The 27,869-nt window shown below is 48.2% G+C and overlaps 5 protein-coding genes across 17 annotated transcripts in view; 3 read left to right on the top strand and 2 right to left on the bottom strand.

The window, feature by feature from the left end:
• The window catches only part of dnm1a (dynamin 1a), a 28,139-nt gene extending 16,336 nt beyond the window's left edge, over positions 1-11,803 (bottom strand). For 3 of the 12 annotated variants that reach the window (XR_008947786.1, XM_057019787.1, XM_057019785.1), the window contains exons 1-14: positions 11,417-11,802; positions 7,737-7,810; positions 7,271-7,420; positions 6,977-7,180; positions 6,773-6,871; positions 5,404-5,564; positions 5,190-5,332; positions 4,983-5,118; positions 4,835-4,902; positions 4,343-4,481; positions 817-903; positions 667-737; positions 537-588; positions 300-311 (exon numbers count right to left, since the gene is read on the bottom strand). Coding sequence is in view for 11 of the 12 variants with exons in the window: in XM_057019787.1 (XP_056875767.1) it covers positions 300-311; positions 537-588; positions 667-737; positions 817-903; positions 4,343-4,481; positions 4,835-4,902; positions 4,983-5,118; positions 5,190-5,332; positions 5,404-5,564; positions 6,773-6,871; positions 6,977-7,180; positions 7,271-7,420; positions 7,737-7,810; positions 11,417-11,577 (1,557 nt within the window). In the remaining variant the exon portion in view is untranslated. Of the gene's footprint in view, positions 1-299; positions 312-536; positions 589-666; positions 738-816; positions 904-3,178; positions 3,318-4,342; positions 4,482-4,834; positions 4,903-4,982; positions 5,119-5,189; positions 5,333-5,403; positions 5,565-6,772; positions 6,872-6,976; positions 7,181-7,270; positions 7,421-7,736; positions 7,811-11,416 lie in introns of all 12 variants that reach the window. The other 9 variants (XM_057019783.1, XM_057019786.1, XM_057019788.1 and 6 more) reach the window with 7 other exon arrangements.
• A 472-nt stretch (positions 11,804-12,275) lies between these two features.
• ciz1a (cdkn1a interacting zinc finger protein 1a) lies at positions 12,276-17,511 on the top strand. 2 transcript variants are annotated; one of them, XM_057019794.1, is made up of 16 exons: positions 12,276-12,433; positions 12,928-13,160; positions 13,603-13,730; positions 13,811-14,034; positions 14,343-14,454; positions 14,542-14,629; positions 14,889-14,989; positions 15,069-15,145; positions 15,546-15,752; positions 15,834-15,964; positions 16,058-16,151; positions 16,227-16,340; positions 16,425-16,550; positions 16,629-16,707; positions 16,782-16,903; positions 17,004-17,511. In XM_057019794.1, the coding sequence occupies exons 2-16, from the start codon at positions 12,994-12,996 to the stop codon at positions 17,487-17,489; spliced, it is 2,256 nt and encodes a 751-aa protein (XP_056875774.1). In that variant the 5' UTR covers positions 12,276-12,433; positions 12,928-12,993; the 3' UTR covers positions 17,490-17,511. The 2 variants fall into 2 exon arrangements, with proteins under 2 accessions (XP_056875774.1, XP_056875775.1); XM_057019795.1 differs by having other exon boundaries at positions 12,303-12,433; positions 12,788-13,160.
• A 1,373-nt stretch (positions 17,512-18,884) lies between these two features.
• bbln (bublin coiled coil protein) lies at positions 18,885-20,133 on the bottom strand. The gene is made up of 2 exons (XM_057019840.1): positions 19,800-20,133; positions 18,885-19,611 (listed from the first exon to the last, which is right to left on the bottom strand). The coding sequence occupies exons 1-2, from the start codon at positions 19,876-19,878 to the stop codon at positions 19,364-19,366; spliced, it is 327 nt and encodes a 108-aa protein (XP_056875820.1). The 5' UTR covers positions 19,879-20,133; the 3' UTR covers positions 18,885-19,363.
• A 277-nt stretch (positions 20,134-20,410) lies between these two features.
• On the top strand, positions 20,411-22,489 carry surf2 (surfeit 2). Its single transcript, XM_057019834.1, has 6 exons — positions 20,411-20,729; positions 20,900-21,051; positions 21,130-21,233; positions 21,775-21,957; positions 22,037-22,170; positions 22,256-22,489. Exons 1-6 carry the CDS (start codon positions 20,655-20,657, stop codon positions 22,334-22,336), a joined length of 729 nt encoding a protein of 242 aa, XP_056875814.1. The 5' UTR covers positions 20,411-20,654; the 3' UTR covers positions 22,337-22,489.
• Positions 22,490-23,757: 1,268 nt separating this feature from the next.
• Positions 23,758-27,626, top strand: surf4 (surfeit 4). Its single transcript, XM_057019833.1, has 6 exons — positions 23,758-23,982; positions 25,165-25,351; positions 25,531-25,607; positions 25,693-25,736; positions 25,815-26,001; positions 26,372-27,626. The coding sequence occupies exons 1-6, from the start codon at positions 23,935-23,937 to the stop codon at positions 26,636-26,638; spliced, it is 810 nt and encodes a 269-aa protein (XP_056875813.1). The 5' UTR covers positions 23,758-23,934; the 3' UTR covers positions 26,639-27,626.
• The last annotated feature ends 243 nt before the right edge of the window (positions 27,627-27,869 follow it).

The raw sequence follows: 27,869 nt of genomic DNA, 5'->3' as shown, positions 1-27,869 counted from the left end.
GAGCAAATCTTGTCGTGAGTTTTGAAGCGAGCGTCAGTGTGCGCGTGCACGTGTGTGCGTGCACGTGTGTGCCTGCAGGGAAGACGCAGCTGAAAACCAAAAGGAAGGGAGGCAGCCAAACACCCCCCCCCCCCCAGCAACAGCCACCTGCCCCTCCAGGTACGAAGCTCATCTCACATCCGTACATTCACAAAATAAACCAACCAGGACCGATGGCACATACGAGGTCTAATGCCAGAGCTCGCCGCCACGCATGCACGGGATCACGCACGCCTGCAGCACTCGTGCACGCTACTCACCATGATCTCATCCTGAAGCAGAGAAGCCACAGACAGGAGGACCACACAGCGGAGAAGAGAAACGAGACACGGCAAACAGAGAAGTCACTCAGAGGGGAAAAACAGAGACAGCTGAAGAGAAAACGATTAAAGGAAATATAGAACACGTGCACGTGCCGCAGGAGGGCAACGGCGTCACTCGAAACCTTGCCCGAGACCCATGTGACCTTTCCATCTTGGTTGTGTTTTGTGCCGTACCTGGTTGCCAGCTGCCTTCTTCTTGTTCATTTGGTTTATCCTCTGCTGAGCGCTGCAACGTGAAACACACGACGACATTTAAAGGAGCTCCAGGTAAAAGCTAGACGATAACACAACAACGAGAACTCACTTGGCAAATCCAATAAAGTCCTCATGGTTGGTGTTCATGTAGGACAACTCGATGTCTATCAACAGCAGCACCTGACCAGGGAGAAAGCACATCCCTTTAGTTATTGGAGCGGTTGACGCTGCGAAATCTCGGCGTATTCCGCACAATTACCTGGTCCTTAGTGCGGCTTTCTCTGTCCCTGATATGTTGGGTGACGATTCTCTCCATCTCCTCCCTCAACATGGGATACTGAGCCAGCTGTGAGCACGAAACACAGTAGGTAGGCAGGAAAGAACAAGAAAAAGAGCCTCGCACATGCCAGCACACAGTCCACGCACACTCAGACGTCCGTAAATCACTACAGTGTTTATCTCACTGAACCACAATACCACAGATTCACTGGCACGACAAAATGCAGTACAGAAACATGGCCGAAGGGGTGGCGTTGATGTCACAGACTCTGCACAACACTGCGGGTGCACGTCAATTAGCTGCCGGAACGGGCCGAATGTCGGGGACTAGCGCGGAGTCTGTGATATTACGGCACAAGAGCAGAACAAACAGTGTTCCTGGCAGAAAGAAAGCCTCTTTCCCAGTAACACTGCAGGTCTTTTTCCATGAGCTCATTCCGAACCCACGGACGCCGACATTGATGAGCCTCCAATGTGACACGTTTGGAGGAATGTGGGAAAAAAAGAAGAAGAAGAAAAAAAATCACAATGCGAAAAGGGAACGTTGTGCAGTGTTCTTCCGAGTTACAATGCAGCTTCGATGGAGGTGTTGTGAGCGAGCGGATGTTCACAAAATCTGTTTCTTAAATTAAAACAAAGGACCAAAAAATTGGGAAAGCTGGATTTTGCCTTAATGACAGTCAGTTTTCCTTCTATTTCCTGAGATGAAAACTTTGTGGCAGCGAGAGCATGCTTGGTGGACTGAAACGCTGTTTGACCGCTATCATAATTTCTTGGCATTTAAAACAATAGTCCCTTTGAAATGAAACCTGTGAGAACATTTCCAGGCGCCCAGTGTTGTTGAAAAGCGATATTCTCTCCTTTAAAGCGGTAATCCCTGCTGAAAACCGCAAACGGAACTCATCGGAGAGCAAGAGTCGGCCGCCCTATTGTGCGTCTTGAATTCACGCAATTTCTCACAGGAAGTGGACGAGTTATATTTACGAAGGGGAACCTGGCTTGTTGATTTGGAGCCACGGTGGGTGTGATGACACATCTCCACTTCCTGCCTCTGGACAAAGGAAAAGAGGCCTGTTGTACTTTATAAAAGAAAATAGACCAAAGCAAAGATGCATTGTAACTCGAAGACACGCGAAGGCTGCAAAGCGTGTTGGTGACGTACTGTAGATGGTGGCACAGAGGAAATCAACTTTTTAGCAAATGAGGCGGCAGGCAGAAGCGCTCAGGCTGATTCAGGGAGCCATGAGAGGCGGGAAGGTGAGAAGGGAGGAGGGATGATGGCAGAAGACTTCAAACTGACCCCTTTGTGGATTTTCCCAAACCCCGTTTAATGCAGTACGCTTCATTTTAAAGGTATATGTCTGTCAAAGTGAAATAAAGATATAAGCCTACACGGTGGGACGGAGAAATCCAAAGGAGGTCACGGCTTCTTTCTAGTCATTTGCTTTGTGAGGAAGAAATTGGTTCAGAGGGTTAGAGGACGGGATGGACAGGACAAAACAGAAATAAAAGGAGGGGGGAAGCGATGCTCAAGTATTTGTCAGTGAGTGAGAGGACTGAAAAAGACTTATAAAGAAGTTTTTAGACATAATGGATTCAAATACCGAATAACATTATCTAACATGCAAGTCGAAAAGCAAAAAAAGAAATAAATATTGGTCAATTTGTTGATACGAGGCCCATAATAGACATAAACAAATAAAAAAAATAAAGCTTAATCAAAAGACATATTTTAACGAGAAAATCTGGAGTAAGGATAGACCGATATGTGCGGTAATGAACGGGGTATCTGAGGCAAGACATGTCGTTGGAGTTATTTAATAATTTCCCTCGTTTTTACTAAAATGATCAACTTGTCTTTACCAAATTAGCACTCTCATGCTAAACTACCTGCTAAAAATCTACATGAACATGCTAATGATAATGCTAATGTAGTTGTTAGCGTGTTTAGGTAAAAGGTCACCTGTCTTAACTTAATGACTAAAAGTTTTAGCATTATTTTAGTCAAAATTCATCCTCCAAATACAGCCTAGTGGTCACCTATGGTACTTCAGCAAACATGACCTGTTCTGTTTATTTAGAATTTATAATAATCTCAAAAAAATAATGCAACCATACCCAGTTGCACACGGGTTTTGGAGAAAATTCCAACAGAATATGGATATTTGCGTTTAATACTGTCAAGCATTACTATGCCACTGACATTAAACTAGAAAAGATGGGTTTTTTTAGCCTTTAGACTACAAAGATTTAAATAAATCATTGACAAAAACATCGGTCTACCCCTACCTGTGCAGCTGACACAGAAACTAAAAGTGGCAGATTTCTTTTCAGATTGTTACCTTTTGGCTACACTTTTGTATGGTGAAGGTGAGCTCGCTCACTACCATATCTATACACTTCAGAGTGGGCTCCTTCAGCTTTTGGATCTGCTTTTTCACTATGGCCTCAAAGGCCAGGTCAGGGGTGAAGAGCCCCGTCCTGCAAGGATAGGCAAGTGGCACGGGAGACAGGAGTTTAAATAAATGGATAATGGAAGGAGGAAGGACTTTAAAAGATGGGGAAAGTTAAAGCAACAAATGAAGACAAGGAGGAAGAGAAAAGACGGAGGGGGGGGTGGTCAAGCACAAAGGAGGATGGTGAAAAAACAGAACAGAAGAAATAACAGAATGGTGATTTTTAAAAAGGACAAAGGGGGGAGTCATGGAGTTGGAGGGAAACAGCTACAGATGGAAGAAAATGCAAGTGAGACATTTTCCCTGGAAGCCAGTTTAAAACAGGACGGTGTTGGAGTCTCTCTCTATCAAGAGAAGACAGAAAAAAGACAGAGAAGAAGGTAGAAACAGAGAGAAATCCCAGCCTGCAATCTCCACCAGCCACAGACTCAGAGGCCGGGCTGTGCACCCAGACGTCCTGCACAGACACCCACAACAGATTCAGCCTAGTTCACTTTGGTTTGGACCCCACTCATCCAGCCCAGACACAGCCTGGATGCAGCCGGAGGTCTCGGCAGTCCTCTGCAGGGGGCACAGCCTCGGTCTCCCGCACGACTCGGTCCGGAACCTGAGGTCATCCCACATGGCTGCCTGTCCCACCAAATGACGGGTGGACGTCCACCGATGCAAAGGGGGAGGGTTTAAAAAGAACTGCTAACTGTTTCTCGAAGATGCAACAGTTCCCCCAGTTAAGCGTCCCGATTAACCACCAAACCCTCAGGAACAAATCGAATCAAGAAGCTCGCAGGCAGCCATTTTGGGGACGACAGCTCAGCCTCCAAACTGGTTTTCATCAGCACAGCTCTCTACCACAGCCAGCCAGACCAGCACCACAGCGGCACAGTAGGCAGGCAGGCAGAAACACCACAACCCCCCCACCCCCGCCTCTCCAGGGCCCCCCCTCCCTCCCTGCGAGGGCTGGAAAGCGCAGGGGCAGAGACAGGGACTCTGTGGATAAGGGATGAGCACAACAACAAAAGCTCTGACCACTCTTTCCTGTTCTTCTTTTACCTTCTTGGTACACTGCCTAACCGTAATGACTAGCTCAGAAATGACCATGTCCACACATTTGGTGCAAGGCTCTTTAATCTTCCCAATCTGCCTTTTCACAATGGTCTCAAAGGCCATATCCGGGGTGAAGAGGCCAGTTCTGCCCGTCAGAGAGAGAACCAGCCACGGGGCCGAATAAAGACGAGGGCGGAGGAGAGAAAGACAGAAGGAGGGACGGGCAAAGAGAAGAGTGTTAATTACAAAGAAATCGCCTCGGTTTCATTTCATCCAACACACACAAACTGGACGGGGGGTGGGGGGGTGGGATGGAGCCACAGAGTCGATGTGTTTGATGTGAGATTTTAGCGAGCAGCTTTACAAAGCTCTACTCTTTATTTGTTCTTAACCTCTACGTTATCGAGATCTCGTCAACTAGACCGGGACTGATGGGCAGGAGATGGGGAGAGAGATGGAAGTGAAGTTGGGGGGGTGAGGGTTGGAGGGCGGACGTGCCTGATTCCGTGAATGTTCTTGATGGCGTAGCTGATCTCCCTGCGGAGCTCTTTTTCATCAAACTCCATCTGCAAGTAGAGGAAAAAGTGACGACTGGGTTGTTTCTGCTGTGAAACACGCGACTGACTTGCAGCCTGCACGAGCGCACCTTGACCAGCTCGAACGGGAAGCGCTCGTGGAAGATGCGATTGATCCTCGCGCCGCCCGAAAGCTCGGCCGTGTCAATCTGGTCCCCGGATCCCTCGATACACTTGTCAAAGTCCACGGAGAACTGCTGCACCATCCTGCAGGCGGAGGGGCAGATAAGAGTGAGGCCCTGAGCCCTCTTTAACCAGCTATCCCAGCTCGTACTCACTGGAGCAGAGCCTTGGTCTTGCGAGACGGGTCGTCGGGTCTGAAGTTCTTGTACTCCTCCACCTCCTTCTCTATGGACAGGAGCTGACTCTGCAGCTTGGCTCGCAGAGCCGGTAGAGTGTCCCGGATGTGGTTGGTCAGTTGCTGAATTCAAGAAAATGAACCTTTAATAAAGCTTCAAAATCCAATTTTCAATCAAATGGCAGGTGACACACCTGATTGAGGACTTTCTGCAGGTAGGGGGTGCCCATCCGGTCAGCCAGGTGTCGATAGGAAGGATGTGAGAGAAAGAACTTCCTCTCGGCAGTCATCGCAGCCGTGATGTCTTTCCTTCCATCGATGTCCTTCTGGCTCCTGTTGACCACACCGATGTAACCTGGAAGCAAGGTTTCAAGAGAGTCCCTTTACGACAAAGGCGGCGAAGTCCAAATGATGTTTTTGGAACTTTTTAACGTGCCCGAGTGGGATTTTTATGAACTGCAACAAGTCATATGACTGAATTAGGCGGTCGACCTCACGGCCGGGGAATTCTGTTGCTGCAAGTCTCGGAAAAGTCGGGTCAAACAGCAGGAAAGATTATATCCAGACACAGCGGGAGAGGCAGATTCGGTGAGGCAGAAACATCGATGGAGGCACAATTCTGATGGATCGATTCCAGGGACAGTTTCACACCTCCACACGTCTCACACCACGAGGAAGGAGGCAACACTCCCCCTCCAAGTGAGGGGCAGAAGCATAAGAGGGTGGGGTTCCAAGAGAAAGTCGTTATTGTTTCTTTTCTGAGCACGACTTTATGATTGAGCGTCGGATGGCTCAACGTCAACCTGTATTCTAGAAGGGATCCAACTCCTTTTATCGATTCCTGGAATATTTAAGATCACACTGGAGCAGGTTCAACACTCGGGCGGTAATTTAACTTGAACACGGTCTAATCCGGCATGTTGAGTAATGTTCTGGGCTTTTGGCATATCAGCTGCACTCGGGTCCCTCACGGACTTTAACCACATTTAAGGGAGGCAGCTCAAAGGAAAGAATAGAGAGTAGATGGATGAATAAACGTCTGCATGTGTGCGACTGAGTTTTTATGACGCGGCAAAAAAAAGTCGAGGTCACACTGATCCCGTTTCACCTCTGGTTAAGTTCCCTCATGCATTACTTGGTAAAAGGCCGTTTCATGCCCTATAACCAAAGCAACTGCTAGCCAGCGGCCTTGTAAAATTCGAGCATCAACACACACACACACACACACAGGGTAGAAGAGAAGTTGAAGGAAAAACAAAAGGACGTGGAAAATAGTCAAAAGCACATGCTTGGTCTCTTACCAAGTGCAAATGGAAAAGAAAATCACTGCATCAGCAAACTGAAATAAAGCTCAGCTCACAAGCTTCATGCGGGCTTTTTTCCAAGGCAGTGTTTTTCTCTCCCACCACCCTTTCCTGGCTTCTCCTTTATTCTCTCTGTCTGGACTTCTTATAATAACCTTCCAGCATTCCGCCGCCGTCTCCCTCTGTTTTCTTTGTCAGCCTTCTCCGCGTACAGCCGCTTTGCTTCCACCAGAGGGAAACAGCGCGTCAGGACCCTCACCTCTCCTGAGCGGAAGCAACTTATTCTCCAGGATGTCCCTCGCGTCCGTCCCCTCGTCCATCAGGTCCAGCTTGGTGATCACGCCGATGGTCCTCAAACCTGTGTGACAGAAAAATAGAAACAGTGGCTCAAACAGGCTGAAATGCACAGAGAAACACAAGTACTGTGTGTATGTGTGTGTGTGTGTGTGTGAGTGTGTGTTACCCTGAGGGTCGACCTCTTTGGCAATCTTTAAAGCATCAGAGTTGGCCAGATCGGAGTTAGCCGGGGACACAGCCAGCATCAGGCAGTTGTCCTTGGTGACGAACTGCATCAGCATTTCTCTGATCTGGGCCTCAATGTCAATGGGCTGGTCGCCCACTGGGACCTTGGTCATGCCCGGCAGGTCCACCAGGGTCAGGTTGAGCACTGGGAGAAGAAAATAAAGGGGGGAATTCTGGTTGTGTTCAGCAAAGCCCCACAGTTTATTAATGGCGTCATACGACAGCAGAGCCGCACCATTAGGGGAATAGACCCGCAAGTTGATGGGGACTGGAGAGATGCCCTTGTTGGCCCCGGTGATCCGGTCTGTCTCCGCTTCGATCTCCTGCCGCACCTCGTCGAAATCTGTGAACTTTTTGCCCTTACAGTGGAGGAACTCTGCATATTCTAGGGGGCGGTAGAAAGGAAGAGTTTCAGTGGATGGACTATTTCCACGGGCGGCGCAATAAAGACGTTAAACGTTTCTGATACAAACTGCAGCAATCTTTGAGGACTTTTAAAGCCCACCTCTGCCATCAGGCAATGATCAGGCATTAAAAGTAAATGACCCTGTTCGAAAAGATTTGCAGGCAGGGCTCATAACAAGCTAGTAAAAGATAACTGCAGGAGTATGTGGGAGTTCTCATTAAAGCCGTAACAAGTCTGAAACAACAAGCTAAGAACAACCTGGAACACAAAGAAAAGCCTGCACAGATGTTTGTACCTGTTGGACAGTTCATCAGCTGCAGAACCAAAGGACGACGGGTCACAATTCCAGAGCCGCGGGGAAGGAAATCCCTGTAACACAATGGACAGGTAGCAAGGACAAAGGTCAGGGAAGGTCGCAGACCATTTGGATGAGTATAACCGGGATCATTTTGCCTCGCCCACTGTGTCATCGCCTTCGAACGGACCGGAGATGGGACGCGTGTGCACGTGTGTCTACCTGTGTTTACCTTTGCAGACAAAGACAGCATTAAAAGCAACGTAATTTAGCACAACTGTTTACAGCTCAAGGACACTTTCACATGATGATTTAAGAAAGTGATTCAATGAAAATGCTCAAGTGAGGAGCTGGAAAACTGGTTTTAATTTAGCCTTTGAGGGAAATCCTTTGCTCTGATCCCAATATTTATCTGTCCATCTGCTGCTCTACCTGTGTGTGTGTGTGTGTGTGTGCGTGTGTGTGTGTGTGTGTGTGTGTGTGTGTGTGTGTGACCCTCTTTTCCAACTAGAAAAGACAGATGGCCCGAACTGCAGGTCTTTCTCTCCTCCACTATCTCCTCCTCCTCCTCTCAATCTGGCACCATAACGAAGGAGTAGCTCATTCACTACGACATGATTTACTGTTTGTTTACATCCATGTGGCTTCATTTTTACAGAAACTGCACTTTTACTCAGCCAAAGCAGATTACATGCTGTTACAGTGTGTACCAATGTGAGGGTTTATTTTAAATTCATTTACTTGTATTTGCAATCAGAATTAAACCTTGTTTCTTAGAATTTTAAGTGGTTTACATGGTTTAAGGTGCTGAGAATTATCTAAAGCCACGTGAACACAGCCATAACAGACTTCACCAGCATTAACCTCAGCTTGTTTCACTACTGAATGGACTTCACACACACACACACACACACACACACACACACACACACACACACACACACACACACACACACACACACACACACACACTGACGCCACTGTGACCAATGAAATGGTCGGTTGTTGGATGGTGGAGATCCAGATTAAACCAACAGATCCTCCAATAGGAGGATGTAGTTAAAGAGGGGCCCAAACACAGATTAGCGGTAATCCTCTTCTCATACAGAATGGTTTCTCACACACACACTGTGGCCATAAATGCTTCAGTGTTAGCATATTTTCAACATTCGTTTCAATTCAATTAAGCATAATTGGCAGAAATTGAGCTTGAACAAAGAGGGAAATTAAGGAAATTCACTTGAATGTTAATTACACAGCTCAAAGCTTTAAAATGGAGAATTATTTGCTATTTTATGAAGCAATTTTCAGACTTTGAAACGTTCTGCTTCACAAATAGAGTTGAAAATCGAATTAAGCTGAACATCGCAGCCAGAAAAGAAGGTCATCCTGCCATTAAAAGACTCTTAAAAGACCATGTTTCTCTTCTGTTCTCTCCAGATTTCCATTTAAAACAAGAAAAGACCCGTCCTTCGCATGGGAGAAGCTGCTGCTCTTCTTCACATGCCCGCAGCCTTTACTGCATTATGTAACACGTGAAAACCAGCAATATTACATCAAGTTAATCTCTGTGTGGGGGTGGGAGCTGCGATGGCAGAAAGGAGAGAGAAATTGAGTGTTTACATTGCTGCAAGAGCCTCCTGCCCTGAAGTACCCTGCAACATAGGGTGACTGATCTCTGCTCTACATGAGCTCATCGAAAGGAAACGTCATCTGAATTTTCCCGTTTCTGTCCTGTTTTCGGCTTAAGAAGCTGTCCAGGGTGCTGAAAACGCCCGAAACAAAGTAAATCGAGGCAAAATATGCTGATAGAATCGGCTGCATGTTATCATTTATCCTCCAGGAGGACAAAATGCACAGATCCTAAAGATCCTTCACGCTTTTTAAAAGCCATTAAGGATGGACGTCCTTGTCTCTGTCATGTCTGCCGGAGGGGCAAACACCACATTCACGATCCTCCGCTGAAATAACGCCGTCAAGGCAGAAGACAACGCGCACGCAATAGATCGCTGACAGCGTAGAAGACCAGAGTGACGTCAGTGCGGCTGCACAAACACACAAATGCAGATATTCTGCACTAACAACAGGCCGCAGCTCTGTTGCTAACGACCCGCGCGGGCTGTAATTTCCTTCCCTGTCTGCATCCTCTTAACTGCTCCTCTGTCAGGTGATGGAGCTAATTAAACACACGCTGTTACTATGGATACCACTGAGTACTGCGAAACCTGACCCCGTGACAACACTAATCATGTCTGCCATATGTTTTTGACGCTCCGTGTTTGGAGATCTCTGCAAACATGATGTCATCTTTTTTTTCTTTGGGAAATTCTGCAAAACGAAGGCGATGAATTGGACGTAAATGACGAGGTTCCGATGCTCCCGCCGGCCGAAGATTTTGAGATCATCTCCGCCTCGACGGGCTCTTTAAAAAATAGTGACTTATATTCAGGGGACTAAAGACACATGGGGGCATGGAGGCATTAAACAAGCATGAATGAACATCTTGCTGGAGGTTTTCATGTTTGATTTGCGTCATCATTGGGAAATTTGTGCAAACACAGCCGAGTCCAACTTGTCATTACACGCGCCAGATGCAGCGTCGTGCACCACAAACACAACCTGTAGAGAGGGTGAAACAGTCGCCTCTGCTGGCAGACAAATGCTAAACACCAGAGTGAAGGTAAAGAGGTGGCGATGCTGGTGCGTTAAGCTCCCTTCAGATGGACCAGAGAGAGCCTGACAAATCCATTAACAGTCTCCGAGCTGCAGCGCGAGGATACTCTTGCAGTGGGAGACTGGGCTGGCGTGGAGCCACAGGACAGCCAACAACACACGCTGAAACCAGCACAAAACTGTCTCTTCAGGGCAAATACAGGCTGGCAGGGCTGCCTGACGCTCTGCCCGGGGTCACCTGTGCATGCAGAAAGCTTCACCTGTGGTGTAAGTACTGGCAGGCAGTGGGAAAGGATGAGCAGGAAGGGTTCGGAGCTCAGATGGTCTCCCTGTCTCTCTCTCTTTGTCTCACTCTGCAAGGTCATGCTGCAGCAGATCATATTTGTTCCCCCTGCACCATCAGCTCTGACACTAGAACGAGACCTCCCTGCAGCCATGCAGAGCAGGAGGATTAAATACTGGGGATTATAAAACACTGGTAGCGCCATAAGGACATTCAAAGCAACACTGGTGTCCAATTGTGTGTGTGTGTGTGTGTGTGTGTGTGCAGCACAGGAAGTCGGCATCCTTGCATCAGAGTGAGGGCTGCCAATCAAGATAGAATGGTAAATAACTCTTGACGTTTGCTTTGATAACTAAAGGATCACACGCAGATTTGGTTGGAACAGATAACACTGAAGATGGCCTCTCATATGGACTCCCAGGCTACCCAAGAGACTTGTTTTGGTTCGTGAACGCATCATTCAGCAGTGAGCCTGAACCTGGCAGGGATTTATTTAGGCCGTGGAAAATAATCTCCTCGCCTTCACACTCAGTGTATCCCCGAGATAAGACAGGTGAAACCAGCAGGACCGTCCAATGACGCCTATAAAATGTCCGTGGAGCCTGTGTGGTGGATTTAAACCTGCAGGAAAGGGGGATGGGGGGAGCTGTGACGGAAAGAAAGCGCTGGTGCGCCGCACCGGGCCGCACCGACGCGCATTACAGCCCGGAGAAAAGCTACTTACTTCCCGACGAAGTTCTCAAGCACCGAGCTCTTCCCCGCACTCTGTCCACCCACAACGGCGATCTGGGGCAGGTCCAGGTTCGCATTTTGACCGATGGCAGAGAAGGCATCCTGCATGCGGTTCACCAGAGGAATCAGGTCCTCCATTCCCCGGTTGCCCATCTTGGCGACGCACCGAGCTGTCTGTCTTCCTCCTGAAACCGGGGATGGATTTTTTCCTCGTGTTTCTCCCTATAATCACCTCCACCCTCGCTTTTACAGAGGGTGTTTCGGGTTATTCCGGGCTCATTCGTCGGTTCTCTGCTTCACTGACTGTCAGATCACCTCGGAGAGGACTCGTCCGCTCCTCCACCGAGCACCGCAGGGGGGGAGGACGAGGATGATCTCCCAGTTCCCCACAGCCACCGCTTGGTGGTGACATTCTTATACAGCATAATGCGACCGCGTTGTCTTCCATGTTGCGCCTTTAAATCCCGCTGTTTTCACCTCTTCAAATTTCTCGAGGCCAATTAAATGGCGTGAATGAAAAGGGCTGGGTCCTGGTCTGTGATTATTAACGGGAAAATGGAGAATTGTGTGCGAGGCATAGATCTGTCCATGGTGCTGAACCCGTTACTACTGGAAATAGACATTGCATGCTAATCAAGTCCCATCACGTCAGTATCAACAGCGATCACATCTAAGTGGCTTCGCTGCAGCTGAAAACAGACAATACAAAGCATTTGCATGCACAACCTGCTACCTTAGAGCAAGGCATTGGCACATTGTTTCATAAATCAAATAGCTGTTTTTTCCCCCCTTCAAATAAGCCGCTTTACATTGGAGCAAAACTGGTTGTTTTAAACTGAGGTTTAATATTTTCAATGACGATTCCTAATGGCGCCCACCAGGGGGCGACAGGGTGCGCTGGAAGCTGCGACCGTCTTTCCACAGTTCAACTTGCAGTTGGGCTGACAGCAATTATTTCACCGTGTGCCATGATTCTTGTGAGATAATCCGCTCAAAAACACTCCTTGAGGTAAGTCTAGACACAATCCTGGCAACGGCGGAAAGGCATCTCACGAATCCTGCTAAACTGGGGACCGCTACCTCAGCCGTATGCTAAGCTAACTCGTCTGTTTAGTGAGTGCGCGCTGGCTAACGTAGCTGCGTTCATTTCGTGGCAGGTGTAGCTTGGTTGTTGATGTCGATTTCCTCCTTGGTTTTCGCTTCAGGACGGCGCGCTGCTCTTGTGCTTAATGCATGTTTAACGACACGTCCGTATGGCGACGTTAGTCAACCGTCCCGAGGAGTTAATATAACAGAAGTGAGCGTCAACGTGACGTGTTGTTATCCTGCGTGCTAACACAAGCTAGGTGTTATCTCGTCATAGGAGCGTGACCTGTTGTCCCCGGAGCTGCGCACTGTTGCTGCATGCGTCTTTAAACACACACATACACGCACGCACACTAAAGAGTGGTTCTGGAAAATCGGTGGCTTCATCACAAGTGTCTTCCCTCCCATTCGAACCAGGGATATTTTTACTCCGAGGACTGTCATCTGCAACTCGCGTCGCAACTGAAGCTATTTGAGTCCGTGATGTTCAACCCACACATTCATCAGCAACAGCAACAGCAGCAGCAGCAATTCCACCAGCACCTGCGGCAGCTCCAGCAACTTTTCCAGCAACAGCAGCCTCCGCCTCCTCCTCCGCCACAGCCGCCTCCGGGGCATCATGTCCCGCACCACCACCACCAGACACCACGGTAAGCCTGTCAACTCGAGAGCGGGGATTAGGCGAGGCCCGCCGGGTTAGGTGCGTTTGTCTGGCCGTAGCCGCGCCAGGGTTGCAACCCGGGGGTGGGTGGATGCGTATTGGTGCGGGGATTATTCAAAGTGGGTAATTGTGCAGCTGTAATTCAAGAATTTAGCCAATTCAACCCAATGTTCTGCGATCATGCCTGATCAAAGGTAGCGCAGATAACATGCAAATCATCCAGATTGCGGTGCCACTGGCCCCAGACGGAATGACAGAATAAAATCGACGCTATTGTGCCAATAATTGCTGCTTCGGGTCAACTGGTCTATTTCCCCCTTGATGATTAACAACAGGCACATTGTGACTTTCATGGTCACAACTGATTGATTCAGTTTTGGTTTTTTTTGAGAATACACCTGCATATTCAACTCTCTTTCTCTTTTACCCAGACCCATTCCAGGTCCTCCCCAGACAGCTCCTCCTCCCAGAATGGTTAACCTGTGCCAGGCAACCCAAACTACCATCCTTGCCCCCAACCCAATGCTGCAGGGGGCCCTGCTGATGCAGCAGATGCAGGGTAGAGTTCGTCCTAATGAGCGGCAGAAACACAACCTGCCCTCCGTGTTTTAATACTGATCGTGGTTTCTTGTCACCCAGGCAACATGCGGGGCTTTGGAATGGGTGGGCAGCAGTTCCGTCAGTTCTTCGCAGCGTCCAACAGGTCCTCTCTGCTGGGTCCTGTTCCCATGGGCATGGCCATAAAATCCCCCATCATGGGTTTCCCAGCTGCTCGACCGTTCCACCCCCACGCTCGCTTCTTCAACAACAACATTGCCGCTGCTGCCACCACGGCTTCTTCCTCCTCCTCCATCTCCACCACAGTAATTACCACAGTCATTAAAGCTATATCACATAGGCTTTCACTCCCCTAGATGTGCTGACATAAGCACTAGACTGTAAAAAACATAGGCTTGTAATGGAAGGTAATTTGTATACAGGTCACTCAGGAACCATATGCAAAGCTTATGCATTGAGGCGAGACCCTTATATGCAAATCTGCATGCAGGAGAAGTATATTTCTGGTTTAATGCCGTGCAAACAGGAGTCAAAACAAAACAGGATGTCTTAATAATTCTCTTTTAATCTTCTTTTGTCAGTTTTCAACTTAATTGCCTTTTTCTTGTTGCAGGAGGCTGCTGCTGCTCACGAGATGGACAGAAAGAGGGACAGCGAACAGATGGCAACAGAGAGCAGTGATGACCACCAAGCAGGAACCGACACCACCCTTCAGTCAGAAACAGGTAAAGCACCCGAGAGGGTGTCGTGTAGTGCTTTGAGTGTCTTTAGGAGACCAAGAAGATCGCTGATTCCCTTTTTTTTGCAAACAGAAGGTAGCGTTAGAGGAGTGGAAGGACAGACGCAGCCCCCAGAGGACCAAGCTGAAGAGCCTGTGTTAAAGAAGCAGAGGACAGATGGGTGTGGAATATTATCAGATTATATCTTCACTTTATCTTTGTCAGTCAGTCATAAACTTGGTGCAGTGACTATTGAGCTCATGGAGCCGGAGACAGAAGTGCAGGCATGAGGCATTGCAGCAGAGTGCGCCACCTTGTGGCCACGCGTGATCTGTTGCCGCTGCTGGAAGAATCAAACAAGCCCCCCAACTCATGGATAACCACAAAAATAAATAAATAGGTAGAGATCCAGGTGTAAATAGATGGATTTATTTCCTCAGGCCGGAAGAGCAGTGTGCTGCTGAGGCTGTCGCTGCACTTGCTGATGAGGAAGTTCTTTCTTCAGACTCTTGCGAAAACACAGACGACATCCAGCCTGAAGGTACTTTAACGCCGGCCGAAACACAGAGTTACTGGTTTCCAGTGGACAAAAACTAACTGAGGTTCTTTTGGCCTCCCAGATGACCTCCTACTGGAGGACGAAGGCTCTGCAGGAGAAATGAATGTTGAGATGCTGGAGGAGAGCAGAGCATCTGAGGTCAGTGGAGATTTTATCAGCCAGCTGAATCACAGCAGGGCTACTCTGAAGTTACTCGTCCTTCTGGAAACCAAACCAGGGAACAAGCATCGTTGCAGACCCCTGAAAGCACTTTTCTTCATCTTTCAGCACCTGAGAAGGATTTATGACAGCAGCATAAAAGACAGTGCACTCCAGAGAGTAAACTCTGGTTTATTGACCCCTTTTTCTTGTCTAACTTTGTAATCAAAAGTAAATACACCAGCTGATGTAATTTACTAGTGCTTCCATTTAAAGCAAACAGTTAATAATTAGCTTGGCCTGCTTTTACCACTCTAAATAGCGTAAATTATTTCTTGTTGTATATGATCATGAAAGTGAATAAGTCTGGGATTAATCCTTAACTTTGGCCTCCCTGCAGGTTCACACCTTCCCTTCAGGTCCGTCTCCATCCGGCAGACTGGTTGAATATGACCAACCGGATCATTTACCTCTGGAGGAGATGTCGCACGTCAAAGATGCTCCTTTGGCTTCACCCAGTAACCAGGAGGAAGGAGAGGAGGGTGTAGCAGACGGTGCAAACAAGTTCTACTGCTACCTCTGCAGCATCACCTGCCACAACCAGCAAGTGCGTCGCATTCAAAGACACAAAGACAGGGAGAGGTGCAGGAGGAGGGATTTACCTCTGGACTCTTCTGTGTGTCTGCAGAACTTCAGGAGTCACATGAACAGCGTTTCCCACCAGCAGAGGATGATGGAGATCCAGCACATGAGCAACGCATGCCTGGTGACCCTTCTGCCACGAGTGCAGGAGTCTCTACAGGGGACGAGCAAAGAGGGGTCAGTTCAGGATGAGATCCTGGGTTTGTCCACGACAGGAGCGACAGGAAATCTGCTGTTGTACGTTAAATTGGATTTTTGTCCCGATTCCAGAGAGAAAAGAGACGAGCAAAAGCAGTGGTGTCCCACCTGCCACACCCACTTCACCAGCAGCGTCGGAGAGCACCGTCGCACCGAGGAGCACAAAGTAACCACCGTGGGCAGAGGTTGTATGCGAGAGACACGTTTTAAAACTGAATTTCTGCTGTTTTTCCCTCTTTAGCTGGCCAGTAGAGCCATCATCTCCTCCTGCACCATCTGTAAGAAACACTTCAGGAGTTCTCAGGAGTTTGTGGAGCACTTACAGTCGCTGGAGCACAGACAGAGAGTGGAAAAGGTTACTGTTCAACTCAGGAACTCGCTCACCCCCTCACTTCCCATAATCCTTTCATTTAACTTGGTTGTTATATGCTCACTAAAGGAAAATGAGGGTTGCGAGGCCTCGAGCAAGCTGCCTGCCATGGAAGCTGATGGCCTTTCCTTAGAAGAGGGGGAGGAAGGAGAGGAAAGTCTGGGTGAAGGAGAGCAGGATTCCTCTGTAAAACAGGTGATTTAACTTCAGTTTAATTCTAAAAAGACTCCAGGCTTGTCCCGCTGTAATAGTTGCCTGTTTGTGGTGCTGCAGGATGGCTGGTCCCCCATTAAAGAAGTGACTCTGAGGGACCTGACCAGCGATGACCAGTATGACCCCGACACAGTCTACGGTACCTCCCGACCCCGCCGCTCCCTCCTCCATTTGTCGTCCTCTGTAATTTGACCGTGGTTCCGCGTCCCGTAGGCTCCAGCTTTCTGGTTCCGGTGGCCGGGTTCATCTGCAGACTCTGCAACAGATTTTTCCATTTCGAGTCTTCGGCCCTGCACACACACTGCAAATCAGTGACACACTTTGAGAAGCTCAAGGTTGGTTCTTTTTGTTTTCATCCGTTCTCAGCGTTTGAAAAACATTGATTGTAGAGACACTGTGATGTTTGGTTTTTTTTCCCCCTGCTTTAATTCTCAGAAGTACAAAGAGACGCTGAGTCCAACAGAGGGAGAGAACGCGTCTCCCAGAGAACCTCTCAGCCCCGGGCCTCCAGCGGAATCCCCCGGCAGCTCCTCAGGGGAGAAGCCTTCCTCTGAGGACACGGGCGCAGCCACAAATGTAAACTCTGAGCAGTCTACGGCGGCAGTCTGCGGACTCACTGAAGCCCAGCGACCGGAGGATCACGCGGAGCCTGACGCAGCAGCACAGGACCTCTGCAGCAGCGCAGAGGAAGAGCTCCTCAGCATGGAGGAGGAGACTGTATCGTTGCCCAGCGGAGTTCAGGAGACGCCCGCCGAGGATCCCGCCGGCAGCACAGAGGAGCCGCAACCGGGAGCTGCCGCTGAGGATGACGATGAAGAGGAGGGGAAGGAAGTTCCTGCTGTCCCAGGGAAAAATAAGAACGGCGGGAGGGCGAAAGCTGCCCGCAAACGCAGGTCAGGGAGGGTCACAAACAGACGCTGAGGTAATAAAACATGATTTATCACATTGTCAGGAGGTGCTTTAAAGTAACAGAGACCAAGAAGGGAAGAGCATAAGATGAGAATGCTGAGTGGTTATTGACCGTGGGGGATTTTCTTCTTACTTTTTCTACCAGGGTGGGAAATTAATAGCCATCAAACAGAAGTCGAAACAGTAAAGTTTAGCTGAAACAGCTAAGTGGAGTGTAGTTATTCTCCTCAAGTGCCAGTGTGGTTGGAAATGTTCAACAACCTCAAGATAAAAGGCATCCATCCTTTCAGCGATTGCAGATATACCTGCAAAATAGTTCACGTTTAATGACCATGATCAATGCTCAGCATGCTAATATGGTAAGAAATCCCTGGTACAGGTACCTGTTTCCTTTGTGTAGCAGCTTCGTGGGCGTTTTGGCTCAGCTCAAAGCTCACAAAGCCTGGATGTAGCATGGCTTCTCTTTTAGTTATTGTACATTGAAACAGTCTCACAAGTGCAATTAAATTGAACAGGGATGCAGACGAATGAAGATTTCACTTAAAGGTGGTATCAGTTGTGGGAGGGAAACGGGGATTCAGCATCCTTATTTATTTAGTTTTGAATTTAATATGTCTGCTATTCTCACGCATTGAAGTTGTTATAATTGCCTCGGAGCTCTAAACGGACCCTGTCCGGGCTGGGTTAGAACTGAAGGTTAATTTCCCACCCTGAAGTCTGTCGGGACCAGGAGGTTTGTGGGGAGGGGGGGGCGATCGGCTTGTCCTAATTCTCTAGCTAGATGTGATGAAAGATTGTGAAGCACAGGCTTCTAGCAATGGTAGAATTATCACCGTATTACGTGTTTGACCTGCTGGACCTTTGGCTTAAACGATGAGAAATGCTGACTCACTAAATTCAACAAAACCTGCACATTCAGGTCCTGAGCTGAAAAACCTCAGCGTCTAAAATCATCAGCACACGTTCGCGTGGAAAGAATTTGTCCTTAAGAAGTTGGAGGAGCTTTGACGCGTGTCCTTTGGCGCCCCCACCAACAGGTTCTGTCATGTCTGTGGCTCCGGTTGTGACACATTTCTGCTCAACTGACCGCTGGTCAGCGAAGACGAGTCGATGCTGCTTGAAGCTTTAAACGATGTTTCAATGGATCATGTCGGTAAAAACACTGAACAAATAATAGAACTTACAGGTTTGGGCGCTTCAACATTCACAAGGTGTAAATAAGGACACGTTTCCTCTGCTTTCAGTGATGTCACTATGGAAATACCCCATTGTCCATATGATATTAAACCCATGTAGCAACTCTTGTTGCCACGGCAGCAGCCGATGAACACGATTAAAGGAAAACATCGTCAGAACCACCTTTTTCGGTCCGGAGCGGAAGCAAAGATTGCATTTCAAACGAAGCTGTAGGTTTCTTATCGTATTTTTATTCAGCTACTGACAAAATAAGAAACAACCAGGTGATGTTTTGGGTTTTTTTAACTGCTGGAAGTTTCATGTATTTTTGAATGTTTGTTTCCTGTTTTGTTTTTTTTTTTGGGGGGGGGGGGGGGTCATTTTAATTTATATTAAAATGTTTGACAATTACTATGTTTTGGCTTAAAGTTTTTTTAAATTTAGTGGCTATAAAATACTTCCTGTTATATTCTACATACTCTCATACGGTCATGACATGAAACCCTAATCACACATCTGGAAAGGTGCTTTTATATAAATACAACACAAAAAGGCGGCAGAGGGACGAGACTTTAGACTCAAACACACAAACAAAAAACAAGTTACTAAGACCAATTAACAGGTTTTATATTCACAAAGAAAGCATATTTAAGGGCCTAAAGTCAGGAGTCTAGTGGGCTTAATATTTATAACCCAGCCTTGTGATGAATTTAACTTCCCTCATCTATTTTCTTGTCATTTTCCCACCCGGCGTCCCCACCCAGCTCCTCCTTGCTCTCCCCATCAGCACTGTCTTCTTGGGGCGTGTGGTTGCTCAGCTGGGCCCTGAATTCCAGTCTGGCTTGTCTATTTGATTCCATTAGTTCATGCAATTTGCCATTAAGTGAATCATTCCGTTCCTCCAGGTCGTCAAGATAGGAGTTGATCTGGTCCAGCATGGAGTTGATGGCTTCATACTCTGAATGCAACACAGACGGATTAGTGTTTTTGTCGGACAGATAAGTCACTTCTTTATAATGAGATGATTAAATCCCGATTACATCCTGCAAACCCGCATCAAGATGCGCAAGTACTAATACTAAGAATCAGAACAAAAGTGCGTTTATATGATGTGTCAGTGAATTGACGCGGTCGGTTTTTATTTACCTTCACTGCCGAAATCATCATCGTCATTTATGAGACCATCTTCAACCGAGATGTTGGGATCCCCATTTGGACCAGACATTATTTTAAATTTAGGTTTGGCTGCCTTACGCTAGTAATAATAACGACGAGAAGTTAAAACGTCGATTCCCTAGCAAGATATTGCATCCGCCAACTAAGCAGCAACTTTTCTGACTAAAAAAATGTAGGTGCGAATGTGCACACTAATGTAAATCGATAGATAATAACTGAGAATGTATGTTCTATGAATGGAAGCCTTAGTTGGCTAGCTTGACATCCGCATGTGTCAGCTGACACGGAGTGACGTCAGAGATTTGTTTACCACCCTGATGCATCATGGGAGAATCTAAAAGATCGTATTCATAAACGAAGAGCCGTCACTCTGTAATGTCAGCTGTCGATAAAATATCGATTCCAAGGGGAGAGAAAGCAGGAATATTCTCGTCCTAATTAAAATAAAATAAGTTGTTTTGAACCAGCCAGATTTGACCCGTCAGATTTCTGAAAATCTTCTGTAGTGTGGTGATGTCTCTTGGGGATTTTTTTAAGTCTAAGATTGTGAGTTGTCATATGACCTCAGTCAGTCAGCTGACTGAAAGCAATGTAGAATCTTGAGAATATTAAAATCACTACGTGGACGAAAATTATATAATTTTGTTATTTAGTATGACATGTATTGTATAGGACAAATGTGCTGATTAGAATACCGATCTTGTTTCCCCACTTTGACCAGTGGAGGGCGTGCAGACAACAACCATTTCCAGCTAAACGCACGTGTGGACACATCCTGGACTAAAATGGTGTCATTGACGAGCTGAAAACCCCAAATTTTAAGAAATGGACGAGTTACCCGTGGATCTTAAAGCTTTTCTCCTTAACCACCCTTTCCTTCAGCTTACAGATGGCAAAAAGGTTAGCAGATTACAGCCGTAAATGAGCTACGTGATGCTAGCCGTGGTGCTACTTACTTCAGGAACCGAGCAACGACCCTGTCAATGATTGCTAGTTTTAATGCTGCACGGGGCTGAATCACGCAAGTCATCATGTTAAATGAGCCACGTTTGTGCCGTTGTTGTTTCCAGATCAAGTGCACGCTAAACGGCCACGAGTTTCCGTGCAACCTGCAGGAGCTTGAGAAGTTCACTCAAGGGAAGAAGTATGAGAAGCTGAGCGCTGCCGCAGACTTCAACTACAGCCAGTATGAGCCGCATATCGTGGCAAGCACCAAACAGCCGTAAGGAGCTACTGTTCCCTATTTGCACGGGGGGAGGGGGGGGGCAGACACCTGTAATCGTGTCGTTTGTTTCTCCAGCAACCAGCTCTTCTGTAAACTGACCCTGAGACACCTCAACCGGCAGCCACATCACGTCCTGAGACATATTAACGGGAAACGTTTCAAGAAAGCCCTCTCCAAGTGTCAGTATTGAACCAGCAGCTTCTTATTAGAAATACCCATCTTACTATTTTACGGTGAAGTTGTGGCGTGCGTGAGGACGCCGGCGGGACTCGATGCACCTTGGCGGCAGGGTGCTGTTGCCTGCATCACAACATTCACTGGGCTGGATCCTGAGGATCTGAGCAGACAGCGTGATCCTAACGGCACCTTTGCCAATTATGGCGCTCTCCACTAAACCCAGTTGAGCTGAGCCATGAGCCGGCTCCAGTCCTCCAGTCACGCGACATCGCCCAGCCCTGCAGCGGTCCGTAGGGCTCTGGCAGCGCTCCCAATGACAACAAATGAGCCGATCCTGGTCCTGCTGCTGGTTTGGTGCCAGGTCTGCTCTGAATCCTGGCATCAGCGCATGTTCTAGGGTCTCCCTGTGGGACCCGACTGAGGTTGTGGGAACAAAAACACAACCGTTGGCAAGGGAAATCCAACCTGCTGTCGTTTTTCCTCCGCAGCTATTTCATCCTGGCCACTTGTGCAACTGGTTGACGGGTCTCATTTCTGCTTTAGATGAAGACTGCGTGCAGAAAGGGATTGAATTCATCCCAGCTCGACTCATGCAGAAGAGGCCCAAAGACGCCAGGGAGGAAGTCAGTCGGGGGAGGACCTCGAAGCAGGGCAACGGCACGTGGGCGCCCTCTTCGAGCGAGGAGGACGGCGACTCGGAGGACAGCATGAGTGACCTCTACCCCTGTCAGTCGCTCTAATTCCAAGCAAACGCATCAGTTTACCGCGTGTTCCGGTTCATTTTTGGAACGTTGTGCTCCCACAGCCCACCTATTCACGCTAAAAAACCCCACAGAAGCGACCACGGGGGGCGACGGGAATGAGGAGGAGGACGACTTCCACACGGACGACGGCGAGGACATGGAGGTGGACACGCCGGCGCTGCAGAAACGCAAAAAAGTGCGCGTGAGATTGATCAACGTTCTCTTTGACGGGGGATTTGCCGGGACCCCCTGATTGAATAACCTGTAATAACTTGTTGCAGGTGCAGGGTGGTGGAACGCAGAAGAAACTCCGAAATAACCGCTGGAAATCTGGGCGGAAGAAACGTGAAGTGAACGCCTGAAAAGCAGTTTGAGGTGGTGTTGCGGTGTCTAAGCTAACGAAAGTTTGTGTAAGGAACCGTGTTCAGGCCGTTCGTGTTTCCTGGTTGGTGTCGAGAGAAGTTGTATTTTCTGACCAAGAGCCCCAATATAAAGACAAACCACCATAGACTCCACTGAGCCTGTGTTCCTTTATTAGCATGGACAGTATGGATGGTTCTTTTTTAAATTCCTGTATATTTTAGAAAGTGGCTTTTCCAGTTGCTCTGTAAATGTTTAGTGGGTTTGTGGATTTTTCTGGAGGGGGGGGGGGGGTGTTGTTGATCTACAGCAGTTTACAGACTGATTCCAGTTTTTACCTGCTGAATCTTTACAACCAGTGAGCGCTAGCTTGCTTTTTAGATCTCACCATGTGTCTTTGTGTACTTTGCGTGTAGGCTGCTGTGTTTGACCAACAGGGAGGGTTCACGTTCCAAATGTTTGATCATGAAAGCTACGAGCTTTCCTGCATTTTTTTTGGTATTTTATTCTGGGTTTGTTTTTGTTTTTTTGACAGGGTGTCTCGTCCGGTCGCACATGAAGTCACGTTAGCAGAGAACCGTCCGAGCTGACGGGGGATCTTTAAAAAAAAATACTCTTTTTATTTTCAAAGTTCAGAATAGGTGTGGCTGATCTGCACAGGCTGTTGTCAGGGCAATGTAAAACTCCAGGTGTGTGTGTGTGTGTGTGTGTATAAAACAAAATCAGAGCCAATGGTTTGCTGATAACAAACAGCAATGAGCATGATGTGATTTGGAGGATGATGATAACGCCCCGTTTCCACAGAACAGCTGGTAGACTCTGGGTTTTGGCGCCAGCGTGCCGCTCTGTGGCACTTTTCTGAGAGGTCACAGCAGCCATGTGTCTCATCTACCTGATGTCTCAAGACACATGAAGGGACCGAGGCCCTGGGTGTCTACACGAGGCTTCTGTTACGATCCACTATAGTTGAGCAATCCTGGAATCCTATAATCTCCTGTGATGACAGGGAGAAACTACCCTTTGCTGATGACGCGCCAAATCTCCATGGTGATTATTTTAGGACAGTTTACAGGTGTTGCTACGTGCTGTGCAGAGCTGACTGTAATATTCAGATTGTTTCTTGTGCCTCTGAATTTCCCAGATGTGTGATATCAGCCATTTGCCCCCCGCTCCCCTATTAATTCCCATGCCCACCATTCAGTTCCATTTATGTACTTTTATTCGAACCACCAGGGAGTGATTCACTTTAAAAGAAACGGGACGAACATCTGCCACAAGTGTGGCATCTGCTCCCTGCGCGTGGCATTTGGACGCTTAAAAAGCGACGATCAGAGGGGGAAACAAGGCCATGTGCACAGGCGTGTGCTTGTTGACATGCCTAAAAGCTTCGCGGAGCCGCTTCCTCGGATCGGTCTACGTGGCATGCAGCGGTTGCAGCTCCGCGGAGGGGGGCTCTGTTCCGCTCGTCAAATCGCGGGGCATTGTGGGGCGGAGACGGCCGAGGAACAGTGCGAGCGCAGCCTGCGAAGAGAAAACCCCAGCACGCACAAACTGGGTCGCGTTGAGCCTTAACTACCATTAAACGCCGAACCGCACGAACATGGGGCAGGAAGACCTGATGAACAGGGCCGAAGACGTGGCAGACCAGGTAAGTTCGATTTTCACTTGTTAGCTTTAGCGGCTGTTAGCATGCTAGCTGCTAACTAGTTTCTCTGCTGGGGTGGGAGGAGAAAAAAGTAACGGGGGCACTTTTTTGGTTACCCCCGTTATTGAGTTGGCTTCGGTTATTGTTGCTTCGTCAGGAGCTACCATGACGCGACATTCTCGTAAAACTTTTGGGGGTTTTAATAGCTGCCTGCTTGTGTCATGTGTCTCCAGATCTGTTAGCATCGGTCGCTTACAGCTGACGTCTCTCCAGAAAGCCGCGATCCGACCGCTTTAACGGGGGGATTTGGGGCAGTTGCTTTGGGGGGCATCTCGCTGGCGTCCCGGCCTGTTAAGAATGAATCAGCGGAGGACAGACAGTCCCAGACAGTGTTGGGAAATTCCTTAAGCCCGGTCTGCCTCGCTGCTAGCGGTGATTAGTCACATTGGGTTTTAGCGACCCGGTTGGTGCTCCGATTTGGGGTCCGGTTTCACAAGATATTCCAAGACAAAATCGCCCCCCCCACCTTTGTTTTTGTGGTTGCACAAGACGTTGGTGTCGAGGTGCGGCCGTGTTTCTAATACTGGGTCAACCTGGGGGCATTTTTGAAGCCATTTCCAGGAAGGTAAAGTGGGATTATGTGGTGGTTTCGAAGCTTGCTGGCGGTTCGGAACACACAGACCCGGTGTTAACAAGCCCGCTGTCCCACCTCACACATGGAGTCATGCTCTGCATTTAGGTCCAAAGAGGAATGATGCGGATCGGGGGTGTTTCGAAAGAAATACTCCAGAAGTTAATGGGGCTCGAACTTATAAATTAGCCGACAAAATGGTCTATTTCGAGGCTGCTGAAGCCTCCTCGGGCTTGTTCGGATTGGCTCTGGCTGCTTCCATTCATGCCCCGCATAGCGGTCGGTGGGGGGGGGGGGTGGACCGTGATAGGCTGCTGGGGCCTGACAGTGCTGATGTGGCCCGCTGAGGAGGCGTGACAGCGGGCAGGTCGCGGTCATCACCCGTCACTGGTGCAGGTGGAGAGAAAAGAGGATGTTCGACGTTCTTCTCACTTTATATGTTGTCACATTTAAGGGGGGGGGCAGTTTTCACACGCAGCACCTCAGAATCGCCGTCCCGTTCCACCTGTCTGCCCTGATGTGATGATGTTCCTTGTTTCTCCTCTCTTGCCCAGTTCCTGCGGGTAACCAAACAGTACCTACCCCACTTGGCGCGCCTGTGCCTCATTAGCACCTTTCTGGAAGATGGCATCCGCATGTGGTTCCAGTGGAACGAGCAGAGAGACTACATCGAGGCGACCTGGAGCTGCGGCTACTTTCTGGCTACGTGCTTCGTGCTGCTTAACCTCATAGGACAGCTGGGTGCGTGGACATGTCTGCTCGGGTTTATGGCGAAGGACGGGAGAGGAAGTGCATGTTGACAGTAATGACAGACAGCTGACTGCACAATTACTCTGTATTTGCTTTAAAAACGCCGTCGATAAATGTCAGAACTTCCCCGTTGGTGGTGGAGTGTAAACGCTGCGTCTGTTTCCTCACAGGTGGTTGCGTCCTCATCCTCAGTAGAAATTTTGTACAGTACGCCTGCTTTGGATTATTCGGCATCATAGCTCTACAGGTCAGACACCCCCCCTGTTGTTCCTAAATTATCACAGGAAATGTGTTTGATTGTGGTCTGAAAACTTCTCCTCTTCCTCCACCAGACTGTCGCATACAGCATTTTATGGGACCTTAAATTTCTGATGAGGTAGGTGTCAGCAATTCGGTCTGATGACGCGCAGGCCCGTCCCCGCTAACCCGCCACGCACCCTCTCCCCTCACCCAGGAACCTCGCCCTCGGGGGCGGCCTGCTCCTGCTGCTGGCCGAGTCCCGATCGGAAGGAAAGAGCATGTTCGCCGGAGTCCCGTCCATGGGGGAGAGCTCGCCCAAGCAGTACATGCAGCTGGGCGGCCGAGTGCTGCTGGTGCTCATGTTCATGACTCTGCTGCACTTTGACTTCAATTTCTTCTCTGTGAGTCCCGACAGCCGAGTCGGCCCCCGTTTAACAACAGATAACAGACGTTGCAGAACATTCACTGTATCTCGGCGAACCATCAGCTGCCTTCCAGTGTTTATCAGCACTTCCCTGGTAGATAGATCTGCTATTTCCTGTGAGCCACTTAATACCTTCTACCCAGGTCACGGGTGCATCAATTCAGATGTAACAGAGCCGGACTAGCTAAGCTAACGGCTGATGCTAATTTATCAGCCAGAGATGAGACGATTTTAAGAGGTTCCAGTCATTGATAAATACATTTAATTTCTCAGATTCTCATTTCTTTATTCATTTCTAAGTGTGCAGCTCACTGTTGATCTCGTCCTCCTGCCGTACCCCCCCACAGATCCTCCAGAACCTGGTCGGGACTGCCCTCATCATCCTGGTTGCCATCGGCTTCAAAACCAAACTTGCAGCGTTGACCCTGGTCCTGTGGCTCCTGGTCATCAACGTCTACTTCAACGCCTTCTGGACCATCCCCGCCTACAAGCCCATGCACGATTTCCTCAAATACGACTTCTTCCAGACGACCTCTGTCATCGGCGGCCTGCTGCTGGTGGTGGCTCTGGGCCCCGGCGGCGTGTCGATGGATGAGAAGAAGAAGGAGTGGTAGGCAACACGCGGTAAGATCCGAGGAACGCCACTAACTTCCCACAAAGACCGGGACACAAAGACCCTCTCTGTCCTCCTGTCGTCCTCCCCCCAACACGGTCCGCTTATTTTCCAAATTCATCCACGGACTTTTTATTTGTATTACCTTTTTTTTTTTTAATCTGTAAAGAAAACAGTCAAAAAGCCCCTTTTTGGCTTTTTTGTTTTTGACAAACATGAGAGGTGTTTCAAAATGATACTTTAAGATCCGCAAGATTTGTTTTGTGTACGAGGGGGGGCAACAAAAGTAATTTATTGTATTTTATGGGTGTCGCACCATAAGTTATAATAGATTAATGTTCATATTTTCTCAATAAAATCTGCAAATTGGATGAAGAGCGGCAGTTTTGTTTCTCCCGTGAAGACACGGAACATTTTGTTGGTGGATCGTGTCTGAGATCTCCTCAACGACGTCCGGACCGGTTTGACCGCATCCCATCCAGCCCCCCCCCCCCTTCCCTGGACACTGTAGCCTTCCCATCCATCCGCACACCTTCCGTCTCTACCGACCCCCGGACGTAATCGGGGAGGACGGGAACATTCGTGGTGGAACGCAGCCACGCTTGATTGAAAATGTCATCACATTTGTTAGATCCAGGACTTGTTGTCAGGCACTTTGTACTCTTAAGTCACTGGCCAACGCCTAACTAGTGAACTGTATGTGATTGGGGTTAATGGGGGGGGGGGGGGGGTTGATGTTTGTGAGACGCCATATTCCGCAACCTGGGGAAAAAGAAGTGCACTCGGCAGAGTCACCATCCAGCAGGAAATGATCTTTGCTCTGTGTCGTTTGCTATGTGTAAAACTTAAAGAAAAACTATTCATTGTACTCGTTTTCAGAAGTTTATATTGTATCATTTGTTTTTCTTTTTTTTTTTTTGAATTTTGGAAGTTCATGGCGAAGAAATAAAAAAACAACAAAAAAAACAACAAAAAGATTTAAAGCACCATTTTGACTACAGTAGTTTCTTTCCAAGGGGCTGAAAGACGTCACTGTTACAGGTAAAGAAATCAGTGCACGTAAGCGTTTTAAAGTGAAAACTTGCACAAGCTTAAGTTTGAATTCCATATTTGATTTCATAACTGCTAGATGTGCAGAGCAACTTACAAAATAAACAAATGAAGAAAATCTCAAAACAGTTGAACGGTATCAGATGTTCCTCAAAAGATCACATATTCAATATTTAAAGTTA

The sequence above is a fragment of the Takifugu flavidus genome, chromosome 20, assembly GCF_003711565.1.
Source record: "Takifugu flavidus isolate HTHZ2018 chromosome 20, ASM371156v2, whole genome shotgun sequence".
Lineage (NCBI taxonomy): Eukaryota > Metazoa > Chordata > Actinopteri > Tetraodontiformes > Tetraodontidae > Takifugu > Takifugu flavidus.
Note: the sequence above shows the minus strand (reverse complement) of the source record. Positions and strands in the feature narration are given on the sequence as shown.

Excerpts from the sequence above, each read along its gene's own strand:
- ciz1a (XM_057019794.1), top strand. The coding sequence starts at position 12,994 with ATGTTCAACCCACACATTCATCAGCAACAGCAACAGCAGCAGCAGCAA. Across the intron at positions 16,152-16,226 it reads GTCGCACCGAGGAGCACAAA|CTGGCCAGTAGAGCCATCAT; the intron begins GTAACCACCGTG and ends TTCCCTCTTTAG. Across the intron at positions 16,708-16,781 it reads TGACCCCGACACAGTCTACG|GCTCCAGCTTTCTGGTTCCG; the intron begins GTACCTCCCGAC and ends CGCGTCCCGTAG.
- bbln (XM_057019840.1), bottom strand. The coding sequence starts at position 19,878 with ATGTCTGGTCCAAATGGGGATCCCAACATCTCGGTTGAAGATGGTCTC. Across the intron at positions 19,612-19,799 it reads TGATGATTTCGGCAGTGAAG|AGTATGAAGCCATCAACTCC; the intron begins GTAAATAAAAAC and ends TGTTGCATTCAG.
- surf2 (XM_057019834.1), top strand. The coding sequence starts at position 20,655 with ATGGACGAGTTACCCGTGGATCTTAAAGCTTTTCTCCTTAACCACCCT. Across the intron at positions 20,730-20,899 it reads AGCTTACAGATGGCAAAAAG|ATCAAGTGCACGCTAAACGG; the intron begins GTTAGCAGATTA and ends TGTTGTTTCCAG. Across the intron at positions 21,234-21,774 it reads CAAGAAAGCCCTCTCCAAGT|ATGAAGACTGCGTGCAGAAA; the intron begins GTCAGTATTGAA and ends TTTCTGCTTTAG.
- surf4 (XM_057019833.1), top strand. The coding sequence starts at position 23,935 with ATGGGGCAGGAAGACCTGATGAACAGGGCCGAAGACGTGGCAGACCAG. Across the intron at positions 25,352-25,530 it reads TAACCTCATAGGACAGCTGG|GTGGTTGCGTCCTCATCCTC; the intron begins GTGCGTGGACAT and ends GTTTCCTCACAG. Across the intron at positions 25,737-25,814 it reads GACCTTAAATTTCTGATGAG|GAACCTCGCCCTCGGGGGCG; the intron begins GTAGGTGTCAGC and ends CCCCTCACCCAG.